Here is a 16,891-nt window from a genome sequence, read left to right on the forward strand (position 1 = left end):
TTTTTTTTTGTTTTTTTTGTTTTTCGAGACAGGGTTTCTCTGTATAGCCCTGGCTGTCCTGGAACTCACTTTGTAGACCAGGCTGGCCTCGAACTCAGAAATCTGCCTGCCTCTGCCTCCCGAGTGCTGGGATTAAAGGGGTGCACCACCAAGCCCGGCAGCTGTTCTTTTAAAAAATTAAATTATGTACTGTACTATCCTGTACAGCTCCAGTATGGAGACTGAGGGTAATGTCACGCTGAACAGCTGAGGGAAGGACTCCAATCCTGAGCTTGTCCCTATCTCTCACCTGTCCTGGTGTCAACAGATACCACAGTGTTCAGTCAGAAAGAGCCACATGTAACGTCCACATAATTACACACACAACAAGATGCCCACTAAGGGAAGATTTACCTAGAAAAACACTGCAGCCATTCTGGCTGACTACTCACAGTGACTCTCATGAGCAGAACATAAAAACACTGGCTGGCTTATGTGGAAGGGTGCTAATTAGATTCTTCTTTGTGACTTCCTGTCGGTCCAGAAGATGCTCTCCCTAGGACATTTTCTTTCTCCAGAAATAAGGATAATGTGTCAAAAATATTTTAGTATATGTGACAATAAAGAAGACAGAAGTACAAGTGTTGGAGGAGAAATCTGGCATTTACCAAGAGCTTTGGGGAGTGGAGAGAACACTCAAATGATGCAGTCCATCACATGAATCTGAAGCGTGTCGATGTCCGGCAGGACCTCCCCGCACTTGGGGCAGGAGTGAATCGGAATACTGCGGGGTTGCTGCCCGTGCTGCCAGCTCCTGTCCTCGGCTCCTGGGAGGAAGAGAAGGGACAAGTGCCGTCAGCCAGCTCCATCCCAAGAGCACTCTGGACTTAGCCATGGATGTGAGCATCTGTCAGACTTAAGATATCAGCCTTGAGTGGGGCACAAATGCGCACTTTTGGGTCACTATGAACACAGAGAAACTAGAACTAGTGTTTGTTCCTTAAATCCCATCTGTAGTTCAAGGTCTGGGGAACACAGTTACACTTCTAGAGATAGGACAAGACACGGTCTACTAAGAATTAAATACGCAGGAGAGTAAGACACGGTGAGGATATAAATCAAAGAGGGAGTGATGAGAGGAGCTGGGGAGGATTCTTGGAAGGACACGCCAGTCTCTCGAAGACGCAGACAGCAATCTCCTGATTCAGCTGATGGAGAACCCTCCAAGACTCTAAAGTACTGCTCTGTGCTGGGCTATGGATGAGGTAGGGAAGCCAGGGGGAGATGCAGCAGGTGCAGCCTCGGGCCCCAGGGGTCCCGCAGGATTGAGGGTCCATGGCTCTGCATCCAGGCCCTGTCTGTCAGGAAGGACACCTTTCCAGAGGCTCCTGTGCTGATCCTCGGGTGCGGCCGCACTATTGCGGGAAGGCTGTGGGACCTTTGGAAGGTGGAAGTAGGTCACGGCAAGTGTGCTGGGACTCAGGGCCCTGGCCCTGGCCTTGTCTCTTCCTCCTGCCCACTATGATGTGACCAGCCTCCTCCTTACAAATGTTCAAACTGTCATGATGTTCTTTACAAAACATATTTGAAATGCATCCCAACTCTACATAGATCTTTGATCAATAACTTTTTCCACTAATGCTGAAAACTGCTTCTGCTCCCAGGGCACCTCTCTCACCTGACCAGCATGGAACAAACTTTCGGCTTTTTAGTCTTAGTCAAGTAGTTGACTCAGCTCCCAAACTGTCTTTTTATTTTTGTTTGAGTATGAAAAAGAAAATGACCTCTAACATTTGTTTGCTTCAAAGCACATTGCTTAAATTTATGATACACAAGGCTAATAGATTACTTGTGGCAAACAAATTTAAGACATTTCTGTTGATTCATTTGCAATACTGAGAGTCAAACTAGGGCCTTAGGTGTGTTCAGCATGTTACCACTGAAGCAAGAAGTTTGTGTGGGGTGGGGAGTGGCATAGATGTTTGTATGAACATGTGTGTGTGGGCATGCTCACCTGGGCATGCACATGTGGTGGACACAGGTTGACTTGTAGAATGTCACTATGAGACAGGCCAGCCTTTCCCTTCTGATGCTGAAAGTATCCCAGGTCATTCTGATGTCAACCCATGGGCTCTATCCTCTGATGATGTCAGCCCATGGGCTCTATCCTCTGATGATGTCAGCCCAAGGGCTCGATCCTCTGATGATGTCAGCCCAAGGGCTCTATCCTCTGATGATGTCAGCCCAAGGGCTCTATCCTCTGCATGTTTCAAGGATGCAAATGTTTGCATTTATTTTTGTGGTTTGCATTTATTTTTGTGATTCAGGATTTTGGTTTTGGTTTTAGTTAGTATATGCTCATATATGTAGAAGATTTATTACTTTTTATTCATGTGTGCTTGAGTGTGTGCTAGGTGTCTTCAGGTGCTTGCAGAAACCTGAAGGAGTCAGCTCCCCTAGGGCTGCACTGACAGGCAGATGTGAGCTGGGAACTGAAGTTGGTCTTCTGGAAGACCAGCAGGTATCCATCTCTCTAGTTCCTTTATCAATGCATATTAATTATTCAAAATAGTGGGTTTCATTGTGATACGACCATATATGTATACTAATCATTTATTTATTATTTATTTATTTATTGGGATAGACTAGCCTAGGCTGGCTTGGAGTTCTCAATCTCTCTGTCTCAGCCTCTCACATACTAGGACTACAAGCATGAGTCACATTGCTGCTAAACTTATTTTTAACTTGCTTTCCTATAAAAAGACTTTGCTGGGGGGCATAGGAGGGAGGAACAGACAGGAAATACCAAATGACATGCAGAGACCTACTTTTCACTGTGGATTTGGTGTGACTCTTCTGCAATGATAGATGATAACCTACCTACTGGGAATGTGAGTTAAAATAAGGCCCCTCCTTGTCTTGTCGAGGTGTTATCAGAGCAACAGAAACCGGGGTAGGGCAGACTGTGAGGGCACTCGGGCTGCTCTAGGACTCAGGGATGGCATCTTGTTAGGAGAGCATTGCCATTAACATTTTCCTAGCTTTGTTAGATCTCTGAAATTTTTTTGTATGAAAAAAAATCAAGAATCATCATTCTTTTGATAGTTTACTATAATTCACAGAACACTGTTGCTTGTGTACTGATACCACCACATCGTAAATCTAGCACCATGCATTTCTTTAGACCTGGACTTGTCTAGCGTTTCATGAGTATCTGAGTTTAGTTTCCAGCTTCACAAACTAAATAAATCCAAGCAAAACCCTCTCAGTGAAGGCAGACAGAGGCTCAGGGGGAGTTGAAGAGGGCGATTCAGGTCAGCTAACAGACGCTGGAGTGACTGACGTGGTGCTACCTGGCTGCGAGAGGCTGGGCTGAATGACAGGAGAGGCTCTCAGGGACTGGATTCTGGGGAAACAAGCGGGGCTGTATTTTGACTAGTTGGATTTCGGAGCCATTCTCTACAATGTAATCTGAAATCCCAGCTCATAGGTGACTCACCTCTTTGAAACAGGTAAGTCTGCTGGTCAGAGTCACTGGTTCTCGCCCCGTGTCGGCACTGCATTTCCATCAGGGACTGTCTACTGCAATCAAAAGCAAGACCACCTGTGACATTCTATAGCCCTGCAACAGGACACCAGCAAGCAGCCGCCAGAAGGGTGCGTGTGGGAAACAAGTCAAAACCACATGGCTGAACTTCATAAGAAAACTGACGGGGCCTGAGGATACAGCTCAGGGCTGACACAAGGCTCTGAAACCCTCAGTGCCAAACAACAAAGTAACCACCCAAAACAAAAGACTAACTTGGTTTTTAGCAACTACCAGTACCAGGACAGAAGGTGGTAAAGATACTAAGTTGGGCTGTATAAAATCAGGAAGTAACCCAACTCACTTTTTTCTTTTCTTTTTTAAAAAAGATGTATTTATTATGTATACAGCATTTTGCCTGCGTATACACCTGCAGGCCAGAAGAGGGCACCAGATCTTGCTGGGAACTGAACTCTGGAAGTGCTCTTAACCTCTGAGCCATCCCTCCAGGCCCCCCACTCCCTGTTTTAAATGACAGGCCTTTTCTGTGTAGCCCTGGCTGTCTGGAACTCACGTTGTAGACCAGGCAGACTCAGATGTTCTCCTGTCTCTACCTCCTGAGTGCTGGGATTAAGGATGTGTGCCACCACTGCCAGGTACCAAACTCTACAGTGATAGCAAAGTGGGTCAGAGAAAGTGGCTTACTTCTGGATCAAGGCATTACAAAGCAATTAAATAGAATAAATTATTTCATTAGCTAAGAGAAAAAAACCTAACCTGCCCTCTTCTGGCCTGCAGGTGTACATGCAGGCAAAATGCTGTATACATAATAAATATATCTTTGTTGTTGTTGTTTTTTGAGACAGGGTTTCTCTGTATAGCCCTGGCTGTCCTGGAACTCACTTTGTAGCCCAGGCTGGCCTCAAACTCAGAAATCTGCCTGCCTCTGCCTCCCAAGTGCTGGGATTAAAGGCGTGGGCCACCACCACCCAGCTATAAATACATCTTTTTAAAAATAAAGAAAAAAAGAAAAGAAAAATGTGAGTTGGATTACTTCCTGATTTTATACAGCCAACTTAGTATTTTTCTAAAAAATAATGAACTCAATCTGCATCAGAGTTCACAATCACGTGACATAAATTGCAGAACAATATCTATAATGATCACTTTGTAACTTAAACATGGAAGAGAATTTAGTATTATCTTCCTTTGAAACCACAGTGTTGGGAGCTGGGAAGATGACTCTAACAGAGGACGGGAGTTTGGTTCCTAGCACCCACACCCTGGGTCACAACCGTCTGTAACTCCAGTTTCAGGGGATTGAACATCTTCTTCTGACTTCTGCTGGCACTAGGCATGCATGCAGTGTATATACAGACATACAGGCAAAACACTCACACATAAATACATCTTAAAAAGTTGGTTAAAAATGTGATGCAGGGATTTGTGTGCATATCGATATGTAAAATTATAATGCAGGTGGGTGGTGGCTCACCAATTTCCTGTTTTCACAAAGTAGGGGAAGAGGGGTGCACTGAAGGACGGGAAACACAGCGAGCAGCTCTGACTCTTTAGTCCTTTGATAAAAAGGACTTTGCGGCTGCTGGGATGGCTGAGCGGGAATAGCATTCACTGACAAGCCTGAGTTCAGTCCTGGGACCCACATGACAGAAGAGGAGAAGCTGTCCTCTGACCTCCATACACAAATCCATACACAAGGACCCATACTCCACCCATAAGTAATCAAAGCTGTTTAAAAAAATTTAAGAAATACTTGAAGCAAATGAAAGAAACAGTTAATTTAGAATGGACTACATAATACTTGTATTATTTTATTTTCTATTTAAAATATTTTAAGACCTCTCCCAATAATTTCTAGCCAGACATATGGCGTATGCCTTTAGTCCTAAGCAGCACTCCAGAGACTGAGGCAGGGGGACAAGGTTGAGGCCAGCACGCAGTAGCAATTTCTAGACCAGTCTGGGTTAAAGGGTATGACTGGTTTCAAAACAAACGAAGTAAGTAAAAATAAAATTTTAAAGTTAGAATTTGGTAAGTATTTTTTTTTTTTTTTTTTTTTGGTTTTTTGAGACAGGGTTTCTCTGTNTAGCCCTGGCTGTCCTGGAACTCACTTTGTAGACCAGGCTGGCCTCGAACTCAGAAATCCACCTGCCTCTGCCTCCCGAGTGCTGGGATTAAAGGCGTGCGCCACCACGACCAGCTTGGTAAGTATTTTTTAAGGTGGCTAATTTAAAGCCAGGTAGGATACTGAGACACGGAACGTTATTTCCATGGCGAGTGCTAAGAACACAGCCTGTACACTGTTCCTCTGTGGTACTGGCCTGTGTGCCAATCTCCTTGCATCTTTTTACCTGCCTCCATCTTCAATGTCATTGTTCTCTTTCAGCAAAATCGCGAGCTGCAAGGCCAGCTGCTCCTTTTCTTCATGAATCTTCTCTCTTGCTGCTCTCTCAGCGTGAAAATCTGAACAGTACACCTCCATCTGTTAGGGGGAAAAGTTAAGTTACCATGGAGATGACCGTGGACTCAGGGACGATCTGACCCTGACATGAGATCAGGGTCCGTGCTGCACCTGTAGACAGGCTTTGGGAAGGATGAGACTTCTGTTGTGAACGGGTGAATCGTGGCTTTCCAATGCTATTAAGCAGTGGATACAAGTTGCATATGTGTGGGTGATTTAAACAATGGGAACTCCTAAACTGAACTGATATAAATGGCTTAAGGGATGCAAGAATCATTAATTCAGTGGATTTTTATTTTAATAAAAAATAGTATTCAGGAATAACATAGTAAATGGCTTACCAGAATGTTGGTGCTAAGCTAAATTTAAAATAAATAAATATACATTATTTGTTGAATTCCAGACATGTGTATGGTCTTATGTTGGTTGCTTCTTTGACTTCATCACAAGTCCTCAGCGTCAGCTCTTGGTGAGGGAACCAGGAGACTCAGGCGTCTGTTCAGGTCTGTGTTGCAAGTCCTGAGCTACACAGTAAGACCCTGTCTTTTAAAAGTTCTAAAAATATAAACTGGTCACTTTTCTAGTGAGCTTAATAGTCCTTAGCCTTAGGAAACTCTGGCTGAGCATGGTAGCACCGGCCTGTGATCTTAGTGTTCCACAGGCAGAGGCAAGAAGATGTTGAATTCTAGCCTAGCCTGGGCTACATGGCAAGACTGCATGAAAACAGAAATGTTTAATGACCTCAGTGTTTGAACCTAGATAAAGGTCTTATTTTCCTGGACACTTCCTCTACATGTGGGGTCACCGGCCTCCGCTGTGGCTTCAGTGATCTTCATGTCTTGGTGGAGAAATTCTGAGGTCTATTCCCACGGTAGGGCCAGCCTGTGTGAGTCCTAAGATGCTACAGAAGGGGTGGGGGCGGACTCTGAAACCACATCATAAAGCACGGTAGGCCATACATTGCTCTCGTCAGGATCGATTGCTTTGGAGGTCAGCTGCCGTGCATGCCGTGAGCAGGTCTCTGGAGAGGCACACGTAGGGAGGCCTCCTGACAGGCATGTGACTGAGTCACCTTGGAAATGGCTGCCATGTCCATTTTTAGTGCAGCCTCCTGAGAGACTCTGAGCCAGACCTCCCCTAGTGAGCTGCTCCTGGACTCTTCATTCATAGAATCTGTACTTGAGATGACAATGTTTGTTTCGTTAGCTGCTATGCTTTGGGCATAATTTGCCACACAGAAAACCAGATAATTGCTGGAATCTCTCAGACACTGAGCCACCAAGCAGGCAGCACACACCAGCCGCTATGAGGCCCCAAACACATACAGCGGAGGCCTGCCGGGTCTGGAGTCAGTCAGAGAAGATGCACCTAACCCTGGAGAGACTTGGGCCCCAGGAGGTGTGGTGGGGTGGAGGTGGGCATGGGGCATTCTCTTGGAGATGGGGGAAGGAGTTGTGGGATGTGGAAGAGTTGAAGGGTGGACTGGGAGTGGGATAGTCTGGACTGTAAAAAATATTAAAGAACAAATAAAATAAAATTGAAAAAAGGGAACAGATAAATAATATATTATTAGAATAATTTAATTGTTCTCAAATTATAACATAAAGCAAATTTCACAATGAATGAAAATGATCTAAACATTGTTTTAATAGCAGTTTTTAAATCTTCTTTTGCTTTATCTTTTTTAAAGATTTATTTATTTTTATGTGCATTTGTGTTTTGCCTGCATGTATGTTTGTGTGAGGGTGCCAGACCCCCTGGAACTGAGGCCACAGACAGCATGAGCTGTCATGTAGGTGCTGGGAACTGAACCCACATCCTCTGGAAGAGCAATCGGTGAGCTATCAACAACTCAGCCATCTCCCCAGCCCCATTTTGTTTTAATTATTTGAAGCAATGTCTCACTATGTAGCCCTAAGTGGCTTGGAGCTCAATATGCAGACCAGGTTCACTGCAGATGAGGCCATGTGTTTGTCACATGACCTGCCTCGAGTACTAAAGATTGCTCACATGCATCATTGTACTGGGTGCTGAGATTTCTTTTTTTAAAAAAAGATTATTACTTTGTGTATGTATGTGCTCATGTGCTCGCGAGCAAGGGCTGTATATGCTAAGCTCCCCTCCAGTTCCCTGGTGCCAAGTTTTCACCTTACTATGTTTAAAACTCGCCTTTGGATTTCATGGCTTTGGGCTATATTATCTATTATTGTTTAAAGGAAATACAAATCTAAGCCTTGCATAGTGCTGCACACCTGTTTTCTAGCATTTGGGGCCAGCCTGAGTTACATAGTAACACCTTGTCATAAAAAAAAAATCTATTATGTTAAAGCTATAATTACCAAAAGGTATGTAATATATATATAACAAACATCATTTTAGGAGTGTTCCAGCATTTCTGGGTGATGCAGCATCTTGCGGTGCATAGTAAATGTTCATGGTGGGGGGCTGGTGAGATTGCTCAGTGGGTAAGAGCACCCGACTGCTCTTCCGAAGGTCCAGAGTTCAAATCCCAGCAACCACATGGTGGCTCACAACCATCCGTAACGAGATCTGGCGCCCTCTTCTGGAGTGTCTGAAGACAGCTACAGTGTACTTACATATAATAAATAAATAAATCTTTAAAAAAAAAAAAAAAAAAAATTTAAAAAAAAAAAAAAAAAAGAAAGTGTTAAAAAAAAATGTTCATGGTGGAGACTCACTTCTAGGATGTGGAATCTCTGTGCTATCCATCGCTGTATCAGTGCTGAGAGCAGTATCTATGCTCTGATGTGCAGAAGCCAGAGCTGCTGAATGACTAAGAGCATCTACCAAAACCAACACCCATGCATAGTCATGACACAGACTCGAGACCACAGGGCAGAAAACAGCCATGTGGGCTATGCAAGGGAGACAAGGCTCCCATGATGTTCCTCTAGTAACGACATTAAAGCCACAGGCACAAACTCCTCTCTGTGGGGTTTGTCCACAATGGGCAGCTGGCAATAATGATCCTCCAGGTAGCATAGAATCTACTGACATCATTTCTAAGTAAAAAACACAAGGATGTAAAGACACTGGGGCCCTCCTGAGAGAATTCTGGTCATGTATTTTTGTAAGATAAACTGGTAGTGTTTAATTTTAAAATTAGCAATGTACTTAATGATGTAATCTCTCTCCCCCACTCCACTGTGTGTGTGTGTGTGTATGTGTGTGTGTGTGCATATGTGAACATGTACATGTGGAGGCGGGAGGACAACCTCAGATGTCATTCCACTTTGGTTTTTTAGACAGCGGCTGTCACTGGCCTGCTTCTTCCCAGGTGTTCTGGACTGGCTGGCCAGGGAACTCAGGGATTTCAGCACTGGGATCACAGTGAATGCTGCCACGCCCAGTGTTTTTTAACCCGGTGTCTAGCATTTCTATTTAATAGCAACTTTTAAGAAAAAGACCCATATGAAGCTAGGCATGGGGACATGCCTGTGTGATCAGGGGTTCAAGGCCATCCTTGGCTACATAGCAAATTTATGGCTAGGTTGTCTTTTGAGGCCCTGTCAGAAAACAAAAACAAAACCCAAAAAACCCAAAACCCACTTTCCCCAAAACACCATTTATAATAAACAGTATTTAAGTTACAAAAATATTTAGAGGGGCTGGTGAGATGGCTCAGTGGGTAAGAGCACCCGACTGCTCTTCCGAAGGTCCGAGGTTCAAATCCCAGCAACCACATAGTGGCTCACAACCATCCGTAACGAGATCTGGCGCCCTCTTCTGGAGTGTCTGAAGACAGTTGCAGTGTACTTATATATATATAATAAAAAATAAATAAAAAAAATATTTAGAAATAAGTCTTATACTAGTACCTGGGAGTCTAAGGCTGGCCTTGAACTATTAATTTTCCTGCCTTTATTTCTCAAGTGCTGAAATTTCAGGTGTGCACAACCATGCCTGACTTTCATTTTTTTTAAAAACTCCACTGGGTAGGCATGGTGGTGCAGGCCTTTAGTCACAGCCCTTGGAAAGCAGAGGCAGGCAGATCTCTGTGAATTGAAGGCCAACCTGGCTTACATAGTAAATTCCAAGTCAGCCAGAGCTAAACAGTGAGACCATGTAGTGACAAAACAGACAAAAAAGAATGAGGAGGAGGAGGAGGAAGAAGAAGAGAAGGAGATGAAGAGGAGGAGGAAGGAACTGGCAGAAAGAACATAAAAAAAAATCACTGTTATGTTAAGCATTGCCATTCTCACAGTGGAAATGTCTCAGGCGGGTCCCTCAGGCCAGATTCTAGCCTGACTCACCTGAGCCCTGAGGACAGCCATGGTCTCCAGGTCCTCCTCCTGCTTAGCGAGCGTCTGCTTCATCTCATCCATCTGGAGCTGTTTGGATGCCAGAGCCTGCTCTGCCAGCTCCAGCTTCTCGCTAAGCTCCTGCAGCAACATCTTGTCCACCTTTTCTGCCTGAAAAATACAACTTTATTCTAGAAATGGCTTGGAAACGATGTAGCTTATTTTAGGAAAATATAAAGCTTTACACTTAAGAACTGTCAGCTCCAGTCTGTTACTCAGCCATGACAACTCATTCAGCAAGTTGTAGTCACTTGTGACTTGCCAATAAGCACTTCCTCGGCTAAAACACTTTCTTTCTTTATAAAGATTTATTTATTTATTATATGCAAGTACACTGTAGCTGTCTTTAGACACACCAGAAGAGGGTGTCAGGTCTCACTATGGATGGTTGTGAGCCACCATGTGGTTGCTGGGACTTGAACTCAGGACCTTCGGAAGAGCAGTCAGTGCTCTCACCCACTGAGCCATCTCTCCAGCCCAAACACTTTCTTTGAAGGTAACAGTGAGTGAGCGTAGCATAGCACTGTTCCCAGTAGATGAGTTCAGATCTCAGCACACATGAAGCCAGATCAATGTCCCGTGAGAACAAGCCTATTCTGACGAGCCTGGAGCATGGATACTATTATTTATCTTGTTACTTTAGCTTTGATGTTACTTTAGTTTACATTTAAAAGGGATCAGATCCTTGCTGGACAATGCAGCTCACACCTTTAATCCCAGCACTCTGGAGGCAGCAAGGATGGGTAGAACTCTGAGTTCAAGGCCAGCCTTGTCTATGCAGTGAGTTCCAGGCTAGCCAAGGACACATAAAGGCTCTTTCTCTAGATAAATAAATAAATAAATAAATAAATGGCTCTCTCTCTTTTTTTAAAGCTATAGTTTAAGAGAGTTATAAAAATTCTTTTGTTTTTTAATGAAGTAAAAAGGCCTGGGGGATTATCCAGTCACTAGTGCCTGCTGTGTGTGAGATCTGAGCCCAGTTCCTCAGCATCCATCTAATAGGTAAATATGGTGATAACTCTTGCTTGCAACCCTAGTCCTGGGGATGCAGAGACAGGAGGGTCCCTGGTTTGCTGGCTGGCCAGCCTAGTCAATTGGTAAGCGTCAATAAGAGAGACCCTCAGAAACTAAGGTGGCCTGTCTCAAAAAAATACCAAACATCAGCGTTTGGCTTCCACATGAACATGCCAATATGTACATGGACCCCAACCCTCTACACCCCACCCCCTCTGGAAAAGGAAAAGAAAACATGGTGCTTATGTCAGAGGCCTGTAATCACTACTCAGGAGACTGAGCAGTAGGCTTGCAAGTTCAAGGTCTGCTCAAGTAACTCTGAGACCCTGTAAGAGGGAAGGCAGGAGGGTGTAGCTCAATAGTAGAACATTTGCCAAATATGTAGGAGGCCCTAGGCTTATTCGAACATCCTTACTAATTTAAACTAAATGCAGTAAACCCAGGGTTCCAAGTTCAGTGCCAGCAGGCAAGATGGCCTTGCACAGTCTCAGCCAGCAGATGGCCATAGCCAGCTGTCTCCCTCCACTGTTGACAAGGAGCCCAGGCTCTCAGCTTTCCTACAGACACACCCTCGGGAAGTAGGAAAAGCCCTAGCCCTGCCTGGTAGACATCAGCACCACTCCGTACACAAGTCGCGTTTTATATACAGGCTGAGAGTGAAAAGCTATACTAATTCTGTTACAACTGATAAACCGCAAAGCCGTTCTTGAGAGTGGATTTAGCTGAGGGTCATTCGGTGGTTCAATCCCCAGGCTGTGGAAGCAACTTTGCTCTGTAAATACCTGTTGCTTGGTTAGTTCTTCAATTGTTTTCAGTGCCTTATTATGTTCCTGAAGGAGCTTGTTGTGAGTTGCCTGCAGAGCGGCTAACCTGGACCTATTAAAATGTGATATTAAAAGTGGAATAATGAGGGAAATATCACAGAAGCCCATCCTCCTGTCTCCCTAACAGACTTTGAAAACTCAAGTAGAAAAATCTCTTGTTTTTTTTCATCCCACCAACTTTTAACTCTCAGCTTGATGTGACCAGGAGTCACCTGAGAAAAGTCTCAGTGAGAGATCGCTTCCATCAGGTTGGCTCGGGGGCCTGTCTGGAGGATTGTCTGCACTGCCTTTACCCATGTAGGATGACCCGCCACACGAAAGCAGTGACACCGGCCAGTCCCTAGCTTAGGGCTCTCGATTATCCCAGCACTCGGGTGTAAGAGGCAGGTAGATCTCTGTGAGTTCTGGGACAGCCAGGGATACACAGACCAATCCTGTCTCAAAAAACAAAACTAAACAGCAGAAGTAGGAAAAGCAAGCTGAGAACTAAGCATTCATTTCTCTCTGCTCTTGACTGTGGACATGATGTGAATAGCTGCTTCCAGCCCAGAGCACCTTGGCCAACTCCCTCCCAATAAGTGGCTGGACCATGTAAACTAAGATAACCCCTCTGTTCACTAAGTTGCTTTGTCAGGCTATTTTATCATGGAACAGAAATGAAACTACAGCCACCACTTATCAGCATTTTTCTTACTCTCAAAGAAAATGGTATCTTCCAAAAGACTGTCTTTCTCTCAAAAGATAGAATAAAAATAATTTTCCTATTTTTGCTATAACTCAAAACTTTATAATCTCTCCAGGAGTCTCCTAGACATCTAGTTTTCAGATGGTAAAACAGATTTTATGCCATGACTCCCAGGTACACCCCCAACCCATCTGTATTTGGCCAGCTGTCCTTCCCCTTCTGGGTGAGCTCCCGCCCCGCCCCGCCCCGCCCCGCCCCGCCCGCGCACAGGGGTGCACACACTCACTTCTCCTCCTCTGTCTTGGCCTGCTCCATCTTGATTTCAGAGCGCATGCTCTCCACCTGCAGCTCTAACTTCTTGTTACTATAAACGAGCTCTTGCTTTTCATTCAGCTCTGATGGTGTTGCAGAGTTCTTCCTCTCCAGAGCCTGACACCTGAAAAAGATGAATATTCCCCGAGGAGAAACAACACTTTGTCACTCTCTCTGGCTTCTGCACAAATCCTCAAGAGGATATCAAGTACAGAGTGTGGTAGGGCCACAGGGTTTTCATAGGCAAAACACTTTGTTCTTTTTGCTTCAGGTTTGCTTTCTTGTTTTGTTTCCTCCCGACTTATGGTGGGTGGGGTATTTTAAACATTTTATATTTTTAATATATTTTAAACCAATCTGGTAGTGAACTAAGGAGCAAATTACAGCAAAATCCCTGGGCACCCTTCAGAATCTAAAGTCTGCCTGTCACAAAGACTCTCGTTTCTGATGAGGATCCAGTAAGAGGAAAGGAAAGCCCCGAGCATCTCTTATGAGAGCCGAAAGACAGATACACTATGGCTATGTGCAGGGTGTTAATGCCAAGTACAGCAAATCTCTCACATCACAATACTCTATGTAGCTCTGTACAAGGGTTAGAGAGGCTGGTGCTCATCACAGCACAATTCAAGTCCTCTTGTGTCCTTATGACCCGTGTGACAACAACAGCTTCAGGAATACACACCAACACTAAGTTCTCTTTTTTCTGAACCGTCTGTCAGGTCCCTGCTTGTTTTAATACAGTAACAAAACTGCTTTGCTACAGTGACGCACTTCATAAATCATGCGAGGAAATTAAATGAGTTATTACTTTTCTTGAAGTCTCTTCTTCATCAGCTCAGCCTCACTGAGTTTTGTGTGTGCCTCTTGAAGCTCCTTAAACAGAGAGGTCACTTGAATGCTCAGTGTTTCCACTTCGCTTCCAACCTGTCAGACAATGTCAGACATTCACGTGAGACAGAGCATTCGAAAGGAGGCAGACCTTGTGTGAGGAGAGAGTATGGACCACTAGTATCCAGCTAACACCAAAACCCTAAATAGACTTGATTTGTGCAAGACTTCCCCAAGTGACTTATGTGAAAAGCAATCTGGGCAAACTTCTGTTTCTGTGTACCACATCCACTATCAGTCTAAGCCTGTATGGTAATGGATTTACTGCTAAACCTGGCCCTGCTCATGCTTCTGGGATCATAGGTCACCAGGTCAAAATATAACTTTATTCATGTGGGGAAAGACTCAGAGACTATATTGCCTTGCCAATGTCTGCTTCTAGCTTATGTAATTATTTCTGTTATCCAGCTCTTTTCCTGGAAGCCCGCCAGTTGTCAATTTGCATATGAGTTTTATAAGAGCTTAGAAACATCAATACTTTCCCATTAACTGTTGGTCCATTTCAGTTAATGGTGTGCTGTTCTGGCAGAGCACTCTCTTCATCTAAGTTCATCCTGTTCTCTCTCCACCTTCCCTACCCCCGTTTTGCTTTTGCACTCATGCTGATCTGGAATTTGCTGTCACATAAGCTGTCCTTAAATTTGAAATCCAACTGCCTCAGTCTACCAGACACCAGACTCATAGGGGTATGCACCACTGTACCAGTCTTCAGTGTTCTCCATTGTCTTAAGGTTGGGACTCAGAGCCAGAGAAGCCGCTGCACGTCTGTAATCCTAGCATAGCAAAGGCAGGGAACATCATAGTTCCTCTCCTAGGCTACGTGTGAGTCTGAGCTCAGCCTAGGCTGGATAAGACACAGTCTCAAAATTTAAAAAAATAAAGAGAAATGAAAGGGAAAGGAAGGACATAGCCAGTGTGTGTGAGAGAGTGTGTGTGTGTATGTGAGTGTGTGTATGAGTGTGTGTGAGAGTGTGTGTGTATGTGAGTGTGTGTATGAGTGTGTGTATGAGTGTGTGAGTGCGTGTGTGTGTGTGTGTGTGTGTGTACTGATGAATACATGAACAGAAGGATCATTTTATATGTCTCTCATACTGTGAACTCTGTAATCTCCTGGCTTCAGGAACTTTTCCTAAACTTTAAACTCTTCAGGTTCAAGGGCATATCTCTTAAGTTATTCAGGAACTTTTTTTTTTTTTTTAATGCTAACTCCCTTGTTCCCTACCAGTGCTGAGACAGAGCCAAGATCTTTCCATTCTAAAAGTCTCAGATTCATGTTCACAAAGGACATTTCATAAATCAGTCAAAATGTCTTTTTCTGGTGGTGGACTTAAGGATTTAGGAGATGCCATCAGACAAGAAGAGATATGAGAGTGTCTTATGTAGTACAGACTGATTCAACATCTTACTGACATGCACTTCAAATTCAGGATAAGGAAATGAAAATGAAAGTAGTAGAAAGTATTCTGAAACAAACAAGTTTCCATTTCTAAGGTAAATAGTGCAACGTAAGACTTGAACCCAGCAGCCACGTCACCAACGGGACGTGCCAGGGACGTGCCAGTCCTTTGGCGATGCTGTACCCACACTCTCTTGGCCTTTGTCCTCCTCCTCTCTGTCTGCTCTCCCCGCTGTCTGCTTCTCAGTTGAAGAACGGCCATTTGCTTTCTTTTCAAAATCTGAAATTCTGAAAACAACAAAACAAAACACCAACAACATCAGAACGTAGAGAAGTTTTACTTTCTGTTTAGACACACGAGGACAAGCAGCTGTAGAGGCACTCGAATGCACACGTCAGAGCCTGGAGAAAGGCAGGGTTTCAATGTCTCTTTATATCTGCCTCTTTAGCAGTCATCTTGCTCTTATCCTATTGCTGACTAGAACTCCTGTGATGAATACATATAGATGAATGCATAAGATGAATACATACAATGAATACAGAACACAGATGAAGCAAAGAGGTGGGAGACTTTTAGCTAAGCAGATCTCAGAAAATATTCTCCTCTCATATTCCTCCTCAGTAAGTCAGCAGAGATACAGTGTACTTTACTAAGGGGGAAAGAGTAAGAAAGGCACTGGGTTAAGGAAATGGGATCCAACAGCGGCGAGCTGAGGAATTCTATAGGATGCTGAATTGGAATAAGGAATTCTATAGGAATTCTATAGGATGCTGACTAAAAGCGGTCTTAGAAACGACTACAAAGTAGTGGAATCAAGATACCTTAAGAACAATCCGAGTCGTAGTGAATTGACTGTAATTAAGAGACTGGCTCCCAGGGAAACCGTGAAGCTACAACTAAACAACCCTCTCAAGCCTCACAGTGAGTTTTCTGAGGGGTGAGAGACTTTATTTTTAACTGTGTGTGAATGCAGGAGTCAGGAGAGAGCATAAGATCCCCTGCAACTGGAGTTGCAGTTGCACGCAGTTGTGAGTCACTCCGCACCAGGGCCTGGACTTAGGTGTTCTATAAGAGCTGTCTATGCTCCTGACTGCGAGCATCTCTCCAGCCTTCCACATTGACACTTAGTTGCCATGGTGCTGTAGCAGCATGCCTTCACGGTTACCATCTCAGGAGTGGGTTCCTAATAAAGGCTGGGTTAAAAGCTCCATTGTTTTCTGTTGAAAGCCTCAGAACTATAGGCTGAAAACACTTCCATAGTTTACAACCTGTCTAGGCTAGCACTCTGTTAAAGGAGCAGAAAACAGACCAACGCAAGAGGCAACTGGTTAAATGGCTAATTTAGTACTGAGACCGAAAAAGTATAAAAGGAAAGTGACTGCTGTCTAGTGCAAGCTCGCCTGACTGTGAGCGAGCACACATGTGCACTGTATGCCTGACTGTGAGCGAGCACACATGTGCA

At 44.3% G+C, this 16,891-nt stretch overlaps 1 protein-coding gene across 3 annotated transcripts in view; it reads right to left on the reverse strand.

The window, feature by feature from the left end:
• Positions 1 to 647: 647 nt before the first annotated feature.
• Optn (optineurin) overlaps positions 648 to 16,891 on the reverse strand; it is a 43,848-nt gene continuing 27,604 nt past the window's right edge. For all 3 annotated transcript variants that reach the window (XM_021156006.2, XM_021156007.2, XM_029473608.1), the window contains 8 exons: positions 15,617 to 15,716; positions 13,953 to 14,068; positions 13,119 to 13,268; positions 12,106 to 12,199; positions 10,262 to 10,420; positions 5,878 to 6,008; positions 3,479 to 3,561; positions 648 to 806 (listed from right to left, as the gene is read on the reverse strand). In XM_021156006.2, coding sequence (XP_021011665.1) covers positions 676 to 806; positions 3,479 to 3,561; positions 5,878 to 6,008; positions 10,262 to 10,420; positions 12,106 to 12,199; positions 13,119 to 13,268; positions 13,953 to 14,068; positions 15,617 to 15,716 — 964 coding nt within the window. In that variant the 3' untranslated portion in view covers positions 648 to 675. The remainder of the gene's footprint in view (positions 807 to 3,478; positions 3,562 to 5,877; positions 6,009 to 10,261; positions 10,421 to 12,105; positions 12,200 to 13,118; positions 13,269 to 13,952; positions 14,069 to 15,616; positions 15,717 to 16,891) is intronic.

This window comes from Mus caroli, chromosome 2 (genome assembly GCF_900094665.2).
Source record: "Mus caroli chromosome 2, CAROLI_EIJ_v1.1, whole genome shotgun sequence".
NCBI lineage: Eukaryota > Metazoa > Chordata > Mammalia > Rodentia > Muridae > Mus > Mus caroli.